Raw genomic sequence first — 22,561 nt, forward strand, 5'->3', positions numbered from 1 at the left:
CTACCTGTCTCCATCATCTATTTCTTCTCCTAACTGAAACAACCAACTGGATTGTGAATTTTGGCTCAGACTCAGGTCCAAAAGAGTCAATACTGGTGCAAGAGGTGGGATCTAGTTTTCAAGGAGAGAAATTATGAGCTGGTACTTCTCTTCTCAATTTGTAACCCACAGAGGCCCAAAGGGGAGAGTTGGATTGTCCCAGTTCAAGTGATATAAAAGCCCACTATCTTTCAGTGAAAAACTCCCAGGGAGGCTTATCTGGCTCAGTTCAACATCAAAACCTAAATGAATGTCTGGGAAGAGGAAGGGGGGATGGATTAGAAGCCAACATCAATGGTTCAGCTCTGATATTTACCCCCAGAAAAGAGAGAGAGTTTTCCAGACCTGGTAGAAGCTCTTGACATGTGTGGGACCAGCAATCAATTTGAGCTGGCCAAGGCTCTAGGGAAGGACAGGGAAAGAAGAGACTTCATCTGAATTGGCAGAGGACCTGCAGACACTTGTGTAACTGGCATATCCAGATACCAATGAGGGCAGGATATATTGGCAATGAACCAATTTGTAAACACTCAGCCAGACTTGTGCTTTCAAATCAAGATCAGTGAGGGAGACCAAAGACACTATGGGAAGCTATGGAATCTGCCACAGAACTTGAATCTTTCCATGCAGCAGTGTACCAGAAGAGGAAGAAGCCACTAGTGAGGAAGATGGAAGTTGATTAGCATGAATCCTGCAAGTACAGATGTGTATCGAGACGTATGATAGAAAAGGGGATTCCAATCTGGTTTATGACATTTTTGAACAATTAGAAAAAGTGATGAATTCAGTTTGTAAAACAAGGGAAATCAGCAATAATTCAAAAATTAAGGGAAGCAATTCAGTTAAATGGTATTGCTGGAACTGTGAAAAAGTTGAGAACAGAAAGGGGGATTATTATAAATATAAGGCTGGCCAGGACAGAGTATCACAATTCCCTAGTGAAAGCCCCTCTCCCAGTTTGGGAAGTGAGGAGAATCTAAGCTGAAGGGACAAAGTGTGGAAGTGCAAGAATCAGCCTATAGTTGTTTTAGATCTGGGCCATAAAACACCAAAGGAGTGCATTACTGTTGATTTGCTTAGGCCTCTGCCTGAGACAGAGACTGGCAATCAATATTTGCTGGTCGCTATGGACTGTTTCACATAATGATCTGAAGCTTACTCAATAAGAAACCAAGTGATTGTGACAGTAGCAAAGATTTTAGTGAATTAATTCTTCACCAGAGTTGGGATTCCAGGTGTTATTGGCTTTATCTGAGGAGAACTTGGAAGGGATTTGAAGGAAGTTGGGTTAAGGGCTAACTTTTTTCCATTGGCTTGTCTACATTATTCAAGTTGCACATGAGTATCAACAGGTGTTGCTGAAATGGCATTGAACATGGTTTATTTTTATCTATACTTACAGCTAAACTGTATCCAGCATCCGTTCAGTGGCACTCATTGCTGACTTCCATTGTCAGCAATAGGTTTTTTTTTTCTGCTGTAGCCAAGCTCCCAGCAATCTCTAATGCTGAAGATATTTATTTCTACTGACTGTAAACCAGCAATTATGTATTCCTAATATTTTCTGTTCCCTTTTTAATAGTTAAAGGCAAATTTCAACTATAGGATTTTCCTGTTTGAGGAATATTTTTTCTGCTTTAAATCCTTAGCATTATAACTCCTTTAAGGAAGTATCTTCACTCCCACTCCTTGATTACATTTCCTAAAAGAAGATGATAAGTCAGGAGAGGATTCACTATAGAAAATTTAATATCAGCTGACCATACCATTGTATCAAAAGGGATTAATACTGTAACGTGAAGAGCATGTTCTCTCTTGCCTTCCCACAAGAGCACAAAACCAGACAAAATAACTCAGCCACACAAATATGCCAGTGTATTACCAATTAATAGTTGTAATTTAAACTAAATATTTCTGAATTATTATATGTCCTTTAAACTTTTGTTCTTATACAGGCTGGGTGAGTTTAGAAGGATGCTCTCGTCTCTTAGGAGGGGGTGCAGTGGCTGTGCAGTAAGGATGAATGAGATATAGCAGTTACTCCATGCACTGGGAGGGATTAAGTTAGCAGAGGTATCTAGTCTCCAAAATTTGGCCAGGCTCTACATTAACTTAATAGGAGTTCTGGCAGTAAAAGTTTAAAATGTTCTGGTAACATGACTAAGAAGATTTAGGCCCTCTTTGAATATTAGATTATTTTTGATAGTGCTATTTTGTTTCTATGTTACACACATGTAACCCAGTTATGATTCCCTGTTATATATACCTGCCCCTCTACTTGCTACCACCAACCCAAAGCTGCTGTGACCTATTCTTCTTCTCTAACTGGCCCCAAAGCCCTGAAACTAGGCTAGGTTCAGAAGCCAGTTGTTTTGAATATATTGGTACTGGGTAACTTCTTATTCTCCTCTACAAGGAACTATTATTGTGTAAAAATAAGTAGCACTAATTGATGTTAAAGTACTAGTAATAGTCATTATTATGTATTCAGACTATCATAACTATACAGATTAGAATTAATTAGGAATAGGCAAGACCAGGGCCAAACAAGAAAATAGAGTTATATACATGTATTGCTATGTTTAGGAACAGCTAAGAGCAATAATTTATACTGAATTTCTCTCAATCCTCTAAGGTCCACTAAATTGTGGATTATGTTGCAGGTACCTGAACGTATTCAGCAGGAGGAACCCAGGTGCCTGCACTGAATGTAAGGAAGAATGAGACAAAGGATAAAAATACCAGGTGGTGCTGAGATGGTTTAGGAGGCTCTAATCCAGTGGTGGGCAAACTATGGCCCCCTGGCCACATCCGGCCCGCCAGCCACTTTAATCTGGTCCTTGAGCTCCTGCTGGGGAGCAGGGTCTGAGGCTTGTCCCGCTCCTGCGCTCCAGCTGGGGAGTGGGGTCGGGGGCTGCTCTGCACATGCATGCCGCAGCTCCGCACAGCTCCTGGAAGCAGCAGCATGTCCCTCCTCCGGCTCCTACATTTAGGGGCAGCCAGGGGGCTCTGTGTGCTGCCCCCGCCCCAAGTGCCACCCTTGCAGCTCCCATGGGCCAGGAACTGCGGCCAATGAGAGCTGCAGGGGTGGCGCCTGCAGACAAGGCAGCGCGCAGAGACACTTGGCCATGTCCATGTAGGAGCTGGAGGGGGGCATGTCACTGCTTCTGTGAGCTGCTTGAGGTAAGCACCACCCGGAGCCTGCACCCCTAAGCCCCTCCCGTGCTCCAGCCCTGATCCCCCTCCCACCCTCCAATTCCAGCCTAGAGCACCCTCCTGCACCCCAAACCCCTCATCCCCAGCCCCACCCCAGAGCCCTCATTCCCCCCATACCCCAACCTCCTGCCCAAGCCTGGAGCCCCTCCCGCACCCTGAACTCCTCATTTCTGGCCCCACCCCAGAGCCCACACCCCCAGCCTGAGCCCTCACCCCCTCCTGACCCCAAACCCAATTTCATGAGCATTCATATCCTGCCATACAATTTCCATACCCAGATGTGGCCCTTGGGTTAAAAAGTTTGCCCACCCCTGCTCTAATCCCTAGCAGTGGTATTCAGAATGGTAGGATGGCAGTGTTCAAACTCTTGAGTCGGGCTACCTAAATTCATGAGATTGGTTTATAAAATCTGAGAATTGAAAACCATAATCCATTTCAGGGCTTTTGATTTACCTTTCAGTTTTCGAGCCTGTAAGCAGGAGTGCTAGAACGATTTGTATAGTGGGGATTGCTGAGAGCCATTGAAACAAACCATAAATCTTGTATATGATAGAAACTATTTCAAGCCCCAGGCCCAGTTCCAGTCCCTCTGCCTGTAGGGTACAGTCATCTCATGTTTTCAAACCCCTCTTCCGAGCCACAGGGGCAGACCTGTACCAGGGGCTTTTCCAAGGTGACAGCTAAAGTTATCCTCTCCTCACAGGAGTGCAGACGCTGGGGCTGCTGGACAAACACCACCCATCCCACAGTTTGTGAACAGGGTGAGAGCAGGCCACAGCGGGCTGGACCGAGAGGGGTGCAGCCTCTGTTGACAGGGCGGAGGGTTCAGAACCAGGCGGTTCCAGCCCTGCAGCTGAGTGCCTGGGCGCAGGGATGGAGGGATTTGATGGGCAGGTTTCCTTTCCCAGGCGTGAAGGGGGGGAGGGCGGAAGCTCAGCTCTCCTGCTGGGCCCCGGGCTCCACACGGCAAGGGCGGGCTCGGCAGCGAGAGAACGTCGCCCTGGACGGGGACGGGATGCAGGGGAGGGGGCGGGGCCCTGCCGCCGTACAGGTGCGAGGGGCGTGGCCTTGTCTCCGCCGGTGGGTGGGCTGGGGAAGCGGTGCATGCCGGGAGCACCTATAAGCGCTTGCAGCGCTTCCCGCCCCCCCAACGTGTGACCTCTCACCCGGCGGCGCAACACGGAAGTGCGATGGCGGCGGCAGCCGAGGCAGCAGCGGGAAGCGGCCCGGGGTCCCAGCCCCCTGCCCAGCGGAGGCTGCGCATTCTCTCTGGCCACCTGCAGGGCTCGCCGGCGAGCCGGGCGCCCGAGGCTGAGCGGTTCCTCTCCCCGAGCCAGTGCAGGGCGGGGGGCGCAGCTGAGCAGCCGGTCGCGTCCACCATCCCTAAGAAACGGTGAGTGGGGCGGGGCCCCGAGGGAGCTGGGGAAGGGCGCCTCTTGCAGGCAGGAGAGGGCTGGGGGTGTTGGCGAAGAACGGTGGCCCTGGGGAGCGGCGCCCATGTCGGGGGCCAGCTGGGGCGGGGGTGCTGGGGCAATTGCTGTTGCCCCGGCCCTGGGCGTTGAGGAGCCAGCTAGAGACGGGTGGCGGGGTGTACTGGGTATCCCTGTTGGTCGCCCGTCTGGAGATGGAGGCTGTATGCGAGGGGCAGTGGGTGAACGCCGGGGTGTTTGGAGGGTTCATGTGAATTGGCGAAGGAGTTAATTAGGGTGACCCTGGCCGGGAGGGGGCGTCGGGCTAACCTCAGGTTGGGAAAATGCTGGGTAGGGAGGAGAGGAGCCCCATCGTTCGGGAGGAAGCTTGGAATGAATGAAGGAACCGTAAGGGGTTTTCCTGCCTTCTGGGGCCATGGGCTGCAGAAAAGGAAAGGGTCTAATTTTTTCTTCTCTCTTATTTCTGTTCAGCTACTAAGTGGAATACTTATGTAGTTATTCAACGAAGAATCTGAGTGTGTTTATTAAATTGGCAAAGGGAGCAGATTCTTGATTAATGCTGATAAAACATTTAAATCTGGTGGAAAGTGCAATGTGTGTGGAAAAACTTAGGACTAATCTACACTAGAAATGCTACAGGGGCAAAGCTGCACTGATGCATCATGTAATAACATGAGAACAGCCCTACTGGGTCAGACCAAAGGCATACTGTCTTCTGACAGTGGCCAATGCCAGGTGCCCCAGAGGGAATGAACAGAGCAGGTATTCCCTGTCTCCCATTCCTAGCTTCTGGCAAATGGAGGATAGGGACGCTATCATTATTATAGTCTTGGCCTTCACAACATCCTCTGGCAAAAAGTTCCACAGGTTGTCTGCTGAAGACACTCTGTGCTGACTGGAGAGAGCTCCCCCGTCAGTGTAATGAAACCGCCTCTTCTCCTGCTGTCATAGCGCTGTCCACGCCAACGTGTAGGTCAGTGTAACTTGTGTAGCTCAGGGAGGTGGCTTAGTCACATCCCTGTGTGACATAAGTGGTAGTGTGTACAAGCCTCAGTTTTGTTTCTTCCTATGGGTTTTTCACTGTCCAGTTCTGAGTTATTCGAAGTTTCTACCTGATGTAGATACTAAAGAAGAAACTTGTTTTCATATACTGGGCACTAAACTATGGGCTTCTGGAGTTAATAGTTTTGCTTTTGACTCTTTTTGCCATGAGGCTGAAGTTGGCTCTTTGTGTGTGATTTTGAGTTCTTTATTTCAAGAACAACTTAAAAAAATAGTGTAAGGTTACCTTTTTCCAAAAACTTCTTCATAATGTGACTAAATAGTTATAAAAGTCATACTAGTAGTATTGGATGGAGGCATTTCAGTTTCTGAATGGTCAGTGAATGATATATGAAAAGGTGCAATTCAGTACTTTGGTGTAACAGCCAAAATGCATCTGGTCTTCTTTCAACTTTCTACCATTCACAGAAATTGCAGGAGATACAGTAGGTGAGAATCAAACCTTTGAATTTTTCTGTGATGAAACTTAACTGGATATGTAATAAGTAAGAGGTGTGGGTCACCATTAAAGGTCTGATCTTTTTCATGGAAAATTTCAATAAATGTCATGGAAGAGATGTGGGGAAAATAAGGCTGTGTGCATGTGGGGGAGGGAGTTGTGTAGCGAGCTCATTCCATAGCATGGGCTCTTGTTTTTTGGGGCTCGGGCTGGCTCCTTGCTCTGGGTGTTCTGACTTGGTTCCTGTGGCTGCAACACCAGTCCGGTTTGGGAAGTCTGCTCTTCCGTAGATGGAGGCAGAGGACTAGATTTGATTGGTGTTATGACCTAGTCCACTGGGTCGCAATGCCAATCAAACTTGGCCCTCTGCCCCTCTATCTACGCAGAGGTGGATGCGCCAAACCTGAGTTATGCTGCAACCACGTGGGTGAGGCTGCAGCACCCAGAGGGGAAAGGAGCTGCCAGTGTGGTGGTCACGGACTTTATTCAAATTCATAATTACCATGAACACTTTGACCTCTGCACCAAAATGGTAGCCTTAGTCACCATATTTGCATAGTTGACATAATCTATTGCACTTGTTTACTTTAACTCTGAAACTGTAAGTTAAGTTGCTGTTTATATTTTAATTGAGCAATTGTCACTGTTGGTGCTGATCATTGGTGTTGCCTTCATTTAAGCATTCCTAAGGACTTGTGTATACAAGACCCTCGTAGACTTCAAGGCCAGAAGGGACCATAGTGATCACCTAGTCTGACTTCCTGCATGTTGCCTCACCCAACCCTTCCTGTAATAGACCTGTAGCTTCTGGCTGAGTTATTGAAGTCCTCAAACCATGATTTAAAGACTTCAAGTTACAGAGAATTCACCATTTACTCTAGTTTAAATGAGCAAGTGACCCGTGTCTCCTGCTGCAGAGGAAGGTAAACTCCCCAAGGTCTATGCCAATCTGACTTGCGGGAAAATTTCTTTCTGACTCCAAATATGGTGATCAGTTGAACCCTGAGTGCGTTGGCAAGATCCACCAGCCAGGCTCCTGTAAAAGAATTCTCTGTAGTAACTCAAAGCCCTCCCCATCTAGTGCCCCATCTCTGACCACTGGGGATTTTTGCTATTAGCAGTTGCAGATTGCCTACAATGGTAAGAGGCCTATCTCATCATACTATCTACTCCATAAACGTTTCAAGACTGAGCTTGATACAAGTTAGGTTTTTTGCCTCCACTGCTCCCATAGGAAGGTTATTCCAGAAATTCTCTGATGGTTAGAAACCTTCATCTAATTTCAAGCCTACACTTGTTGATGGCTAGTTGATATCTATTTGTGCTTGTGTCAAATTAATATTGGTAGGCCAGAAATCTTGGTGCAAGTTTTATCTGGGTGTGTTAATGGGTTCTGAAATACTTGTCATCCTAATGCGATATGAATACTGTGGTGCTTGCCAGTCCATGCCAAGACCCATGGCCCTCACTGAACATTGACAAATGCTTAGCTGGAAACCAGTCTGGCTCATCTGTGTTAGTATTGTATTTTTATATATATATAAATATAAAAATACACACACACACACACATGCCTTACTTATAACTATATTATTAGTTATAAGTAAGGCTGCAAGTCTGTCACAGAAGTCATGGATACTGTGACTTCTGCAGTGTCTGGTGCTGGCTCAGGGGCTGCCCCACTGGCACGGCCCCCCTGCAGCTTCTAGGTGGTGGAGGGACGGGGGTCTCTGCTGCCTGTGCCCGCAGGCCTTGCCCCCGCAGCTCCCATTGGCTGCGGTTCCTGGCCAATAGGAGCTGCGGCTTGTGGCGGGAGCTGCGGAACCCCTGCTGCCTAGGAGCTGCATGGATGCGGAGCCAGTAGGAAGCCCTTGCCAGCCCCACCAACACTCCCTCCCCCAGCACCAGCAGGGGTCCTGGGTGCTTCGTGGGGCCACAGGCAGTTGCCATGCTTGCTACCCCCTAACGCTGGCCCTGGCTTTTATATGAAGAAAAACAGTTGTTGTGGCACAGGTTTTTATAGCATAGGGTGGGGTGGGGCGGGGGGCTCGGAGAGAAAAAGACTGAGAACTCTGGTGTAAGGGACCATCTCTCACAAAGGCAGGCTTGCCTGAGTGGCAAGATAAACTAGAGTGCCCAAGGGTACAGTTTGTGACTCCAATTTAAGGCTGTTATAGTGCTTTAGGAGTTCACACTTGTTACTTAGTGAAATTTAATTATAGAACACACAACCAGTTTGGGGTTCACGTCCTGTTTCTTGACAGTCTGTCCTGAGATTGGCACTCAGGGTCGTGAGACACTCCAGACAGCTTGACAAATACATCATCCTTCTTTCCAGATACAGAATAGATATTTGTTGAACACTCTTGCTTTCCTGCATCATTAATGCCACCACCTTAATTTACCAATGTGTTTATATTCTTGCTAGGATTTCTTTTGTTCTTAATAGATGTTAAAACTACGTCTGATTGTCCTTAGCCATGCTAGGGTACGTCTTCACTACCTGCTGGATTGGCGGGTAGTAATCGATCTATCGGGGATTGATTTATCGCGCCTCGTCTAGATGCGATAAATCGATCCCCGAACTCGCACCCCATCGACTTCCCCCCCCCACCCCCCCGTGTAGACCAGCCCCTAGTCATGGATTTTTCCAGATCTTTAGATTCCCTTATGAATTTTCTACACTTCATAACTTCTAATTTGTTGACTGCTATCTATTTCCCCTATTTTCCATATGTTGCTTTTTCTGTGTGTTTTTTCCCCAATCAGTTTAGCTCATAATTTTCTTCAACTTTGGGAAATATCCTTTTGAAGCACCAAGTGTATATACTATTGTTCGGAACTGTCTTCTCTTTGCCCATATTCAGTGTAATCACGTCTTGGTCACTGAACAACCATAGTTGTCCAGTCCGATGCTTTATTCATCTTTATCCATCATAAAGAGGTACAAAATAGTTACCTCATGGTGTGTGCAATAATACTTGTGTTTATAAAACAACTTTTAGAAGCTAATGATTTATAACTGGCTGCACGAGACCTCCAACATACGTGTCCCAAATTGAAGACCCCACCAGCATTTTCTTTCCACACATTATAGGCACTTCATTAAGAAGTAATGCATTTGGTTTTCTGGTTTCATTTGGTCATCTGTAAGAGATCCCTACCAGCACTTCATCTTGGCTTTAACACAGTGATACATACACATTCAAGATCCCATGGTTGAGTTACCAGTAATTTACAAGCCTACACAAGCTATTAAGTGTGTGACAGTAGATAAAACAGGATTGCATTGAAGAAACATCTGAATCTATTACCATATTTTCCTACCTGGATCAACCTGCAAGGTCCTGAGTTTTTGGCTGGTTTAGGTTTGGTCAAAAAGGGTAACAATACCAAGTGCTGTTCAGCTGTACTCCCTTGTTATCAAGGAGGAATTAACTACTCGCATTTCAAATACTGATTCTGTGCAAAGACCCAAGGGTCCCAGCCACCTGGCCCTGACTAATGCACAAACAGACCTGTGTCACCTGACCTGTTCATGGGCCCACAGCCCAGTCACATCTCCTCACAAACAAAAGACAGGTCAAACATTGCCTCACCAAATCCCTCTAGCTCCAAGTACAAGATCCACAGCTTCACCCTGTGAAACTCGTTTGTCGCTCTTGCTGTGTTAAACAGTATGTGTGTGTGGTGTTTTTTTTTTTGGGGGGGGGGGGTGAAGCAAAGGTTGGTGATATGGGCCACACCTTTTCCCAAAGAGAGTTTCAGGTCAGGAAATGACAAGTCATTACTTCAGAACAAGCTAACTGTCCCAGGGATGGGTCAGTTGGGGTAACCTGAGGAGTATTTTGTCACTTCTAGTCAGTCTAAACCTATTTGCCTATTCAAGTGCCATTTACAAAATAAGAGTGGTTTGTGGGGCCTGACTTATGGCAGTATCCTGCTCAGGTATAAAATTTTGGGACATGTCTCTACTTCCAAAAAGTTTACTAGTCTCAGGGACATCGTACCAAAAAAGTGTTTTGTCACTTAGAGCTGTCAAAGCCCAGTTCCTTATTTGAATAAATATGAAATACATTATTAATCAAATACATTATGGGGAAACTTCTAAAAAATCGTGCATTGATTTTTTTATTTTTTTTTAAATTGTTCTTTGAATAAGAAACTGGAAATCACAAATAATAAACTGGTAACATGAACAAGGAACAAAATTCAGCCTAGTTTTTTGCCAGTATTTTGCTTAAAAGCTTCTTTGTTTGATGTAGTGTTTTAAAATAAAGAGTAAAAATGACACTATTGTTAGGTAAAGCAGAAAGGGAGGGAAAATCTTTCAATTGCTTACAACAAATCCCAATTTTTGCTTTCATTTTTCAGTGTTTTTCTATGTATTGTAATTACAACAGTGTGATGCAAGCTGATGTGATTTACCACCTTAAGAAAATGAACACATTATAGAAGTAAATTATACCTTATAACCCTGGATTTCATACTCTTTTGATGTAAGAGGGTGTGGTACTACTGTATATGCAGAATATATATTTTGATTCCTAGGTGTATACTGTTCAGTATTGGGAGATGCAAGATGGGGCATCTGAGGAGACCCAGTTTCTATTACTGAGCTGTTCCTGGGGTTAGGCAAGTAGGGTAGGAAACAATCTGCCCTGGAGGAAAATTCCTTCCTGACCCCAAATATGGTGATCAGCTAAACCCTGAGCATGTGGACAAGACTCACCAGCCAGACACCCAGGAAAGAATTCTCTGCTCCCATAGGAAGGTTATTCCAGAAATTCACTCTTCTGATGGTTAGAAATCTTCATCTAATTTCAAGTCTACGCTTGTTGATAGCTAGTTGATATCTATTTGTGCTTGTGTCAAATTAATACTGGTAGGCCAGAATTCTTGGGGCAAGTTTTATCTGGGTCTGCTAATGGGTTCTGAAATACTTTGTCATCCTAATGCGATATGAATACTGGTGCTGGCAGACCAAGTGCCAGTCCATGCCAAGACCTATGGCCCTCATTGAACATTGACAAATGCTTAGCTGGAAACCAGTCTGGCTCACCTGTGTTAGTATTGTTAACATATATATATATTAGTTAAGTAAGGCTGCGAGTCTGTCGCAGAAGTCATGGATTCAGTGACCACTGTGACTTCTGCAGCGGCTGGTGCTGGCTCAGGGGCTGCCCGAGCTGGGCAGCCCCAGGGCCAGCAGCAGCAGTTTGGGCATGTGAGAGGGGGCTGAGGGGCAGGAGTTTGGGGAGTGTTGGGTGGCGCTTAATATAGTGGTTGGATGAATGAATGTTAAAAATATGCCTGGGCGTCTTATGATAGAGAAGTTGCTTTAAAACTTCAAGATGGAATCCATTTAAGAAACAAAAATTGAGATTTTTAAATAAGGTCTGTATTGTCATGCATACTATTTCTCTCCTATGTCATGGGTTTATTAGTCAAGGATTGTATTTTTCATAGAGTGCCTATAGCCTGGGACTAAGTATAGGTGTCTTTTATGTTTATTTATTAAATTTTAGATTTATTGTGTTTAAAAGTACAGAATCATTTTGAGGCACCTACAAAGTGAATTTGATAGGTGTTCTGGCAAATTTTCTTTGTTTATAGGTGACTTTTTTTATGATACCTGAGTCTTGAAGATAAATATCTAAATAAAATAGGAAAGGGAAAAGTTTGCAAATACATATATTGACTAATAGTACTGTGACAGGTTCGGTCACAGAGACCCCCTTGCGACTGCCACTTGATGTGCTGAGACTACCTCTGAGCCCGTTTTTCCCTGCCACCTTGGGTCTTCAGAACTCTGCTTTGTTGAGCCAAACACGCTAGCCTGCTGCAAACACAGACCCAGGTCTGACCCATGCCCCCAAAGCTGCAGTCTTAATGGAAAATGGCTTAGTAAGTGCTCCTGTCTCTAGCACCCAGACACCCAGTTCCCAATGGGATCCAAACCCCAAATAAATCCGTTTTACTCTGTATAAAGCTTATACAGAGTAAACTCATTGTCCGGCCTTTATGACACTGATAGAGAGATGTGCACAGCTGTTTGCTCCCCCAGAGGTGTGCAGTTTTGGAACAGCCTTCCGAGGGAAACAGTGGGGGCGAAAGACATCTCTGGCTTTAAGATTAAGCTTGATAAGTTTATGGAGGGGATGGTTTGATGGGATAAAGTGATTTTAGTCAATAGGTCAATAATGTGCCATCGCTGGTAATTAGTAACAATGGTCAATGATGGGATATTAAAAGTTACTACAGAGAACTTTTTCCAGAAGGTCTGGCTAGAGAATCTTGCCCGCATGCTCGGGGTTCAGCTGATCGCCATATTTGGGGTCAGGAAGGAATTTTCCTCCAGGGTAGATTGGCAGAGGCCCTGGAGGTTTTTCGCCTTCCTCCGCAGCATGGGGCAGGGGTCGCTTGCTGGAGGATTCTCAGCGATTTGAAGTCTTTAAATCATGATTTGGGGACTTCAACAGCTGAGTCAAGGGAGAGAATTCTTCCAGGAGTGGGTGGGTCAGCTTTTGTGGCCCGCATCATGCAGGAGGTCAGACTAGATGATCATAATGGTCCCTTCTGACCATATGAGAGTCTGAGTCTATGAGGTATTAATTACTCTGGTTAATTAATAAGCAAAAGTGATTTTATTAAGTATAAAAAGTAGGATTTAAGTGGTTCCAAGTAATAACAGACAGAACAAAGAAGTTACCAAGCAAAATAAAACAAAACACGCAAGTCTAAGCCCAATGCATTAAGAAACTGATTACAGATAAAATCTCACCCTCAGAGATGTTCCAATAAGCTTCTTTCACAGATTGGACTTCTTACTAGTCTGGCCCAATCCTTTTCCCTGGTTCAGTTCTTGTTACCTCTAGCTCAGGTGGTAACTAGTGGATTTCTCATGACTGGAACACCCTTTGTTCTGTTCCACCCCCTTATATAGCTTTGGCACAAGGTGGGAATCTTTTCTCTCTGGGTCCCTACCCATCCTTCTAAATGGAAAAGCCCCAGGTTTAAGATGGATTCCAGTACCAGGTGACATGGTCACATGTCCTGTGAGACCCCAAGCCTTCATTCTTCCTGGCCTGACTCACAGGAAGGCTTGCAAGTAAACAGAGCCATTTACAACCAATTGTCCTGGTTAATGGGAGCCATCAAGATTCCAAATCACCATTAATGGCCCACACTTTGCATAATTACAATAGGACTTCAGTTATATTTCATATTTCTAGTTTCAGATACAAGAATGATACATTTATACAAATAGGATGACCACACTCAGTAGATGATACGCTTTGTAATGATACCTTATAAGAGACCTTTTGCATGAAGCATATTCCAGTTACATTATATTCACACTCAGTAGCATATTTCCATAAAACACATGGAGTGCAATGTCAAAAGTACTGCTTAATATGTACTCTTGTTTCAGCATATCATGTGATCAGATAAATTCAGATGCTCGTCCTCTTGAGTTAGGCTACATCAAAAAATGAGGCTATAAGCAAGGTTTATATCATACCAGTTTTATGCTGGTAGGGCAATTTGAATTGAATCCTATAATTTCATACAAAAAAATGTTTTGACACCTGATTAGAAGATCCTTTCATAGATCTTTCCTGTGATTTTAACTTTCCTGAAAATATATAGACTAATTTTTGTTTTTTTGTGTTTACCATCTTTTAATATTTTAGAAAACGTCTGTCAATTAAAATAAGTTCACGATTACATTGATGTCCTATGAAAGTTTGTGTCTCTCTCTAAGGGCTTTTAAAAATACTGATTGTACTGCTTAAACTATACTGGTATACTTAAGTTGTACAACCCTCTTCCTGAGAATATAGTTATACCTCAACTATCATATATGAGAATAAACTATATCTACACAAGGCACCTTTATACTGACACAAAGGTCAGTGGACTGTCCCCGCACTAGAGGTTTTTACTGAAGTAGTTGTACTAGTCAGTCACACCCATAACTAAAGTGCTGGTTCTATAAGAAAATAGTTTATAAAACATATTTTACATTTAAAATTGATTTATTAAACAAAAGAATTATCTGTAGTTTATTGAACTGAGTGTTTCCGGTCACCAGGTGCTTAAATTTTTAGCACTAGTCTATTTCATCCTTGTGCATTTTAATTGAATTTTAATTTCCATCCATGTAGAGCTTGTCAAAAATTACGTGTAAAATTAATCTAGTAAATAAGAAATTTATTACTTATTTAAAATAAATGTAAAAATTAAAAATCTGAATAGATGTATGTTAACCTATATAATTTCTTAAACATGTATAAGATACACTGTATCCTCCTGATTAGCAGAAAGAAGCACCAAATATATTGTAAAAGCTATATTTGATTACCATTAAAATGTGTTGATTTTCAACTAACTAATGAGAATGAACCTGTACAAGAGTTTGCCGGGGCTTGACCCTCTCCGGGGCAGCGGGGAGCCACACTGGCTCACTACACACTGGTGAGCTAGGGAAATTCGTCCGGCTGTGGGGTCTCCCTCCGCAGCTCTTGCTGTAACCGGAAGAACACGGTAAGCCCAGCCCTGCTCAGGGCGGGCAATAATGCGAAGTCTGGAGCTCAGGCCCTCAGTCAGGGCTGAGCAACAAATGAGTACCAAGTATTAAGCCCGGGCCCTAGGTCAGGGCGGGGCAACAAACGCTGAGTCAGGAGCTTAGGCCCTCAGTCTGGGCTGAGCAACAATAATCAGCCCCAAGCCTCAAAAGGCCTGGGAGAGGGGGAGACTGCCACCCAAAGGTTGGGTGGCAGGGGGGGACACAGGCCCTCCCACTCCACTGCTTTGCAGCCCGGGGCCCTAGCAGCAGCAGAAGACCCGCTGCTTAGTAGGTGGGGATCCTGGCCGCAACACACTGACATAGGCTTTGGCAGTGCTGTAGCCAGACTGGGGTCGGCTGCCCCCGCGCTACTTCTACACTCCCCCTTGGGGCCTACCTGGGTCCTGGTGTCCATGGGTTCGTCAGGGCAGGAATTGATCGGCAGGCCCGGCGGCTCCTCCGGATAGCGGGCGCAGGGCAGGCCCGGCGGCTCCTCCGGATAGCGGGCACCCTGGGCCGCGGAGTTTTCCTAGCCACGAGCTAGGCTGGAAACGTCTGGTCTCTCTGGCTGGGGCCTTACTGAGCTCTGAGGGAGAGCTTTTATACTTCCGGGTCGCCACTTACCCTCTGGGGGGCAGGCTCTGAGCTCCCTAGCTCTGCCCACTCTAGCCTCCAGGTGGGTTTTTCCCCCTCTGGGGCGGCGGGGAGCCACACCGGCTCGCTACAGAACCTTTCTTTAGTAAAATAACTAAAGTACAAATGCAAAATAAGATGAAAGTTGATTTTAAATCAAGGTTTTCTGCTTGCTCATTTTAAATGATGAAGATCTGTTTTAAATTGCTTTGATTTAAATTGGTCCATTCTGGTCTCTCTCTCCTCTTTGTGTTTCTAGGTATGTCTGCATTGGTTTTTAAAACCCACAGCAGCCAGGCTCAGACTCGCTACCATGTATTTTAAAATGCAGGGGTCTCGGTCTCCCCCAAGAGTCCTTTTAAAACCTTCCAGTTTCTCTGCCTGGTGACTCCTAGATCAGTTTCTTCAGGTGATCCCAGACCCCTACTATAAGACTTCATTGCTAGGCAACCTCTCCCCTGATAAGCCAGTTCTCCTGAGTAGGAGCCAGCCTTTTGTTTAGAGCTGACTCGGCTTGTCTACACTGACAGGCAGTGATCGATCCAGCAAGGGTTATCGTGTCTACTATAGACATGATAAATCGACCACCGATTGCTCTAGCATTGACTCTGGTACTCTACCTTAACGAGAAGCGCAAAGGGAATCGACGGGAGAGCGTCTCCCGTCAACACACCGCAATGAAGACACCGTAGTAAGTAGATCTAAGTAAGTCAACTTCAGCTATGTTGTTCACATAGCTGAAGTTGCGTAACTGAGATTGATTCCCCCCCATAGTGTAGACCAGCCCTCAGTCGGAGACCACTTAAGTCAATGACCCTCCTATTGTTGGTCCTTTGCCACCAGATTTTAAAATTTCAGTCCAACATGGAGCTAACTGTACAACAGAGAAGGGAAAAAAGTCCACATCCAAAATGGAGTTATGAATTCTATACTTTATCAGACTGCAAAGTTCTACAGACTGATTTTTCTTTTTCCCTTCCCTCCCTGCCCCCAGGATATAGTCAGTTGCGTTTAATCAAGAGAAATGCTGGAATTCTCAGGCAGAAAAGGGAAGGGATTGTATTGGGCCAGCTTGTGATAGGCCAGTATTCAGCAAGCCAGAACTTCCCATCTTGTATTTCAGAATCTAACATTTAATTAAAAACTATTCATTATCCCTTGTAGTTGCCAAGTTTACACTGGAGTCACATTTTGAAGGTTAACTGGTGCAGTGACCTATCTGCAGACTCAGTGAGTGGAGACACTGGATGACTGGTGTGGACCATAACAGTCCTCCAGCAGCCACAATACCCCATTCCTGGTGACAGTTCCTGCTCTGGTCACAATTTTAAACTCTGTGGCCCAGGGGTCACAGAGACCAGAAGCCACCCCACCCTTAAAACCCTCCCACATGTTTTTCAAAATGCCATTTCTTGTTGCCCACTTGGCAAGCACACCAGCCAGTGCACCCTTGTTGTGTACAACTGCCCAGGCTCTACATACAGAGGTACTACATACTTCCTGCCTACTCCAGGCAGAGCTGCATTCGATCTCCTGAGCCTATAGGGAGAAGAGGCTGCAAGCACAGCTACGAACAAGCCATAGAAGCATAGACATTTAAGAGCAGATTGCATGGGGGATGCAGGCAAAGTGGTATGATGGGCATAAGCAATAGTGCCCCATGGAAGCGAAAGAACTTCTCCAGGGATGCCGCAAGGCCGGGGGTTCAACAATAGATCTGGTACTGAACCTCATTCCTGCTGCTTCTGCAAGGAACTGAATGCCATACTTGATAGAGACCGCACCAGGACCCTGCAGACCACTTTTGATACCTCGGAGGAGCCTGAGACTGAGACCCCTGCCATGAACAGCGAGGAGGAGGGAGGGAAGAGGCATCAAGGGACTCAGCAAGCCAGAACCTATTTGAGACTCCTCCACAGTCTAGCCTGTCCTGCCAGGCAAGCGCAGATGAGCCTGATGAAAGGGAAGGGACTTTGGGTAAGTGTGTGCATGCATTTTTGTTTACAGTTTTTAAATTTAAAGATGGGGAACCCATCCCATCCCAAGTTAACAAGACATAAGTATCTTTTCATTTTTTTAATCATATGGGGAGAGTTAGAGGTACAACAAACAGAGGCAGAGTTGGCATCTGCTTTTTGTTCGCTGTTAGAAGTGTTGGGGAATGGGGGGGATGCTGAGTGCTTCATGTGCATAGGTATGTCCCTATTCTCCTCCTGAGATCTTGATGAAACTTTCATTGAGATACTCTGCAATCCTCTCCCAAATGCTTTTAGGCATGGCTGCCTTACTTCTTCCTCCATGGTGTGACACTTGCCCATGAGTTTGGTTGGCACATGCAATAAACAGGCTATATGGGGAGCAGCTTCAGGATGCCAGTAGCAGCAAATGGGGATTGAAATTTTAAAGCCTTAAGCACCAGAAAATTGTTTCCCCGCTTGCTCATGGTGGGCTTTACTCCCCATGACAGGCTGGAGAGTGGTGGTGTGCTGAAGTGCTCTGAAGCTGATGAAGCTGAAATGTCAATAAGCCTTTTTTATGAAATGTCTATGGAAATAAGGGAAGGGAGTTTTGAAAATTTTCCCTTTCCCCTGTGACTAAGTCCAATGATCTGTTTTTATCAGCAGCTTCTGGCATGCCAACCTCGAGGATGTTGTCTCCATGCCCGTAGAATGCCTGACCCTGATGAGGAAGATGAGGACTAGGGTGGACATATTCTGTGAGATCCTGCAAGTGAGTGCTGCAATGGACCATGAACAAAGGGCTTGGAGGGCCTATATGACTGACAGCATGGAAAAAGACAGAGGACAGGAAAAAGGCCCAAGAATCTCAGCAGGACAAGAGAAGGAAATACACCAGAATGGGTGTAGAATGGGTCTTCTCAAGCAGCAAATCCAAATGGTGCAGACTCTGGTTGACCTACAGGTCCAAAAACCCCAGACTCTTCAACCTTCGCAATCCTTGGAGAATTACATGGTTGCTTCTTCCTACACCCCCAACATACCATGTGTAGCATCATAGGATGCTTCATTACCTCTACCACTCCATGCCAGGGGATAGCAAGGAAAACTGCAGCTTTTCACATACTGACCTGTAAGAACCATGGTTGGTGTATGTGTAGCCACAATTAACTATATTTGTGTACTCAAATGGGCATAAATGTTTGTTTCCTTTCTAATTTTAAAGCTTTAACCCTGTTAAATTATGTTAAAAATTTTGTATGACATTGATTTTTCTGCACACTCTCTCTCTCTCTCTCTCTACCCCCCCCCCCCCCCCAATAAAGTTCTATTTCTGGAGGAACAAATCACCTTTATTAGTTCACAACAACTACTGGAGAATGCATAGCAGTAGTCAAAGCAAACAATACTTGTTAATGCAAGTGCAGCATAATTTATAAGTTCAGGAAAACACCCTGTGCTATATTAAAACATTCAACACGCACTGCTCAGTTGAACTGTGGATGATTGTTAAAGTGGTTTTTCAAAGCTTCCCTCAACCACATAGATCCATGTTGGGCTCTTGTAATACCTCTTGTGTCTGGCTGTTCAAAATCAGCAGACAGCCGCTCCACCTCTGCTCCTCTCTTCCACCCCCCCCCCCCCCCCCCCCCGCCAATGGCAGCTTTTCCCCCTTTGCCTCACAGATATTATACAGGACACAACAGGCAGCGGTAACCATTGGGATATCTTTCTCACTGAGATTCAATCTAATGAGTAAACATGCCAGTCTGCCAAAAGCACATTCAACAGTCATTCTGCACTTTCACAGCCAGTAGATGAAACTTTCCTTAGTGCTGTTGAGGTGGTCAGTGTACAGCTTAATAAGCCAGGGAAGCAGGTAGTGGACATGCCCCAACCTTTTTAATCTGAGTAAATTCTCCAAGCACTTTAGACAAACTCACTGGTAAAGATAAAACATTACAGAAATAACTTATTTTAGTTAATTTTTAAGTGATCCTTGATACGTTGGTGTGTGTGGTTCACATAATGTCCATGTTAGGCAACCATTGACAAATTGATATGTACTCCCCATAACTGAGTTGAAAACAGTGGCTCGTAGCTGCTGTGGTAGAGTGGCTTAGAAGTACTGCAGGAGCTCAGCTATACCCTTGTGTTGCTTTTAAGTTCTGCAGAAACTCTGCCACGTGAGGGTAGGGAGATTTTTTGCTGTAGAGCTGAGCTCTGCAGAATAAGGGGAGCCAGTCAAGAGTTTTATAGTTGGCTCCTTCCCCATTAGTGATGTTTTGTGAGTAAGACAAATATTTTCACTAGTGACATGTTGGAGGATTTTTTTAAGGGTTGTTCCTTGGGTTCTGAAATAACTGGTTTTCTAGGGTTTTTTTGGTCTGTAACCTGGGTTTAGAATGATATATATTTTTGCTGTTCACAAGTGGATTTTTTTTTTTTTACTGGCTTCTATTTGCGCATGTGTAATGTATGTTAGTTCAACCTTAAAGAGAGCATTAAAGTTTGTGTTAACAAAATTGCCTTTTGTATCCATGTCGGATTACTGTATGATATAAGGAGTGTAACAAGTAATATGGCTCTCTGTTTTTGTTCTGGAAAGGATATTGTCGCAGCCCTGATTGAGCTCCTCCTCCTAGATATTCATTGGTCTGCTGTATCTGGGTCCCACATGCTGGACTCATGTGCTCTTAAGCTTCCTGAGTCTGAGCAAAGTCCAGTCTCTGGCTCTCGGTCTCTAGAGAGAGACTCTCTAGGTTGTTTCTTTCTAACACCCCTTTTTAAGAGCTGAGACCCAGTGGCACAACTACCTAGACCGGTCCCAGCTCCCCTAACTCTCCAGTTGCTTATACGCTCTTAGAGTGCAGACCTTGTGTTCCAGGTCAGTGTCCTGAGTGATCGCGCCTGTCCCTCCACTGCTGGGTGAGTGCAGGCCACACTTGCTCTGCAACCCGACTACCCTGGGGGAAGAATCTGCCCCTCCCCTCTGGGGCCAGATAAAATGAAATACCCCAAATTATTGAAAAATAAAATGAAAAATTGTGTTTTTAAAAAAAATCTCATGGGTCTTAATTATACTGTATTATAAAGATGCATTTAATCAGTGTTCATTCTGGGGTTTGCTAGTTTTTGGGTGTAAATGCTAACATTTTGAGGACTAGTTACATGTTAGAAAATCAGTCTTAAATACTTAAAATATGGGAAATTAAGTAAATTTTGCTGATGTTCAAAGAATCCCTTTGAAAGTATACTTGCTAATGTGAGTTTAATAACCAATAAATTACACATTTATGCTTTTGAGAGAACTGTTTTTGCTGTAGTCTTGTGTGCAGTGTCGCTTCAGGATGCAAGCTACTTTGGAAACCTTGTTGATGTTGTAATACACTTGCTTAGATTAAGCTGTGGATAAATTTATAATGAAGAAAGTTAGCTGACTTAACACGTATCGGGGGTAGCCGTGTTAGTCTGTATCTACAAAAACAACAAGGAGTCTGGTGGCACCTTAAAGACTAACAGATTTATTTGGGCATAAGCTTTCGTGAGTAAAAACCTCACTTTTTTTGCATCCGAAGAAGTGAGGTTTTTACCCACGAAAGCTTATGCCCAAATAAATCTGTTAGTCTTTAAGGTGCCACCAGACTCCTTGTTGTTTTTGACTTAACACGGTCATTCTTCTCCTCTTGATATGCAGCTTGGTGATAGTGGAATAAGCAGTGAAGGAATTCCAGGCATGTTTCAGCTTATTCACTGGTCATAGTCCTTTTTGGAAGTTACTTACCCCATTTTACAGGTAGAAAAAGTTAGTACTTCAGGTGTTGAGGTTTAATCAATTTGTACAGTGTGGAAAATGTAAAGTGCTATATAACAATTTATATTGGAAGTATGTACCACCGATTACTATGAGAATTGATGTGCATGCTTTTGAGGTGGGGCGGAGTAGTAATGTTTCTTTTTGGAAAATAAGAACTTTTTCTTGCTTAAGAATATTTTGTATCTAGTTTCCTGAGCTGTACTTTTAAATCTTTAACCTAAGAGAATTGAAAATCATAATTCAGAAAGCTATAGTTCTTGTGATTGAAAACTGGTAAATCTGTTCTCCATGAAGCTGTGGAAGTCAATTTCTTAAGGTTTTATACTGCTGCCCATTACCCTAGTACCCGAGCCAGATAAGACCTAAAACCTGTTGGTAACTCCAGACTGATGCAGTGTAACTACACCTAGAAATAAGCTTGTTACGCTACCAGTAAAAGTATACTTCACCTTGATAACTGCTCATTTAAGAATACATTTTGATGTCCATTTTATTTGTGGCTTATTATAAGATTTTTTTAATTTACTTGTACCAAGCAAATGAACCAGAAACATGATTCAATTCTGTTTTACTCAAAAAATATACAAGGCACCCTTCTAAGAAAAGCTCACATTTCTTAATAAAGGGCTATGAAGTTTTTACTGTGATGGTGGAATACTGCCACCTTGTGGGCATGTCCTGCAGTTTTGAGACACCATTTTCTCTTGTAACATTTCTTGGGGACTGTACTGCATTCTGTGATATAATCCGAATGGTTGCCATCATTTGATAGCAAGTAGCTCCATGGGGAGAGAAAAAAACACATTTATTTGTTTTTTTTCTAATTTTTCAGCAAGATACAAAAATACAGTCTATGGCTTTGAAAGAAATGCTAGTTCCAACAAAGATGTCAACCCTCCCTAATTTTCCATAATTCAGATTTTTACATGTAATTACAAAATTACTAATTCAGATTTAAATCTACTAATTTTGTGTGTGTGCATGCACGCACATACAGTCTCTGTCTCGCCACCACTCGGTTCCGATGAATGCAACAAATAATGGCACAGCTATGGGGGCGTTCTCCATCACTTCTATGGCATATGCCCAGACTGCTCAGTGAGGGCTTGATAGGAGGTAAGCAATTTTGAATGGGTTGGGCGGTGCTGCTGGAGTCAGTGCCCAAGCCATAGGCTGCATGTTGTAATTAGAGCACAACATGCAGCCTGTGACTTGGGCAGTGAATCCAGCAGCACTCCAAACCCCACTAACAATTGCCATGGCTTGACTCCACTAGATTTTCACTGGGCAATTGGTGGAGGAGGCTGTGGTCATAGAGGAAGGTGGGGGGGTATGCAACATAGGTGGGAGAAGAGGAGGATCATCCTGGGAAGGATGTCCAGGCCTCGGACTGGC

General features: G+C 44.4%; 1 protein-coding gene across 9 annotated transcripts in view; it reads left to right on the forward strand.

Moving 5' to 3' along the window:
• The first annotated feature begins 4,382 nt into the window (after positions 1-4,382).
• Positions 4,383-22,561, forward strand: part of AGPS (alkylglycerone phosphate synthase) — a 133,401-nt gene continuing 115,222 nt past the window's right edge. For 6 of the 9 annotated variants that reach the window (XR_256300.4, XR_010591323.1, XR_010591324.1 and 3 more), the window contains exon 1: positions 4,384-4,648. Coding sequence is in view for 3 of the 9 variants with exons in the window: in XM_005300458.4 (XP_005300515.1) it covers positions 4,446-4,648 (203 nt within the window). In the remaining 6 variants the exon portion in view is untranslated. Of the gene's footprint in view, positions 4,649-19,010; positions 20,278-22,561 lie in introns of those variants that run through there. The other 3 variants (XR_010591325.1, XM_065560798.1, XM_042860691.2) reach the window with 3 other exon arrangements.

Source organism: Chrysemys picta, chromosome 11 (assembly GCF_011386835.1).
Source record: "Chrysemys picta bellii isolate R12L10 chromosome 11, ASM1138683v2, whole genome shotgun sequence".
In the NCBI taxonomy this organism is placed as follows: domain Eukaryota; kingdom Metazoa; phylum Chordata; order Testudines; family Emydidae; genus Chrysemys; species Chrysemys picta.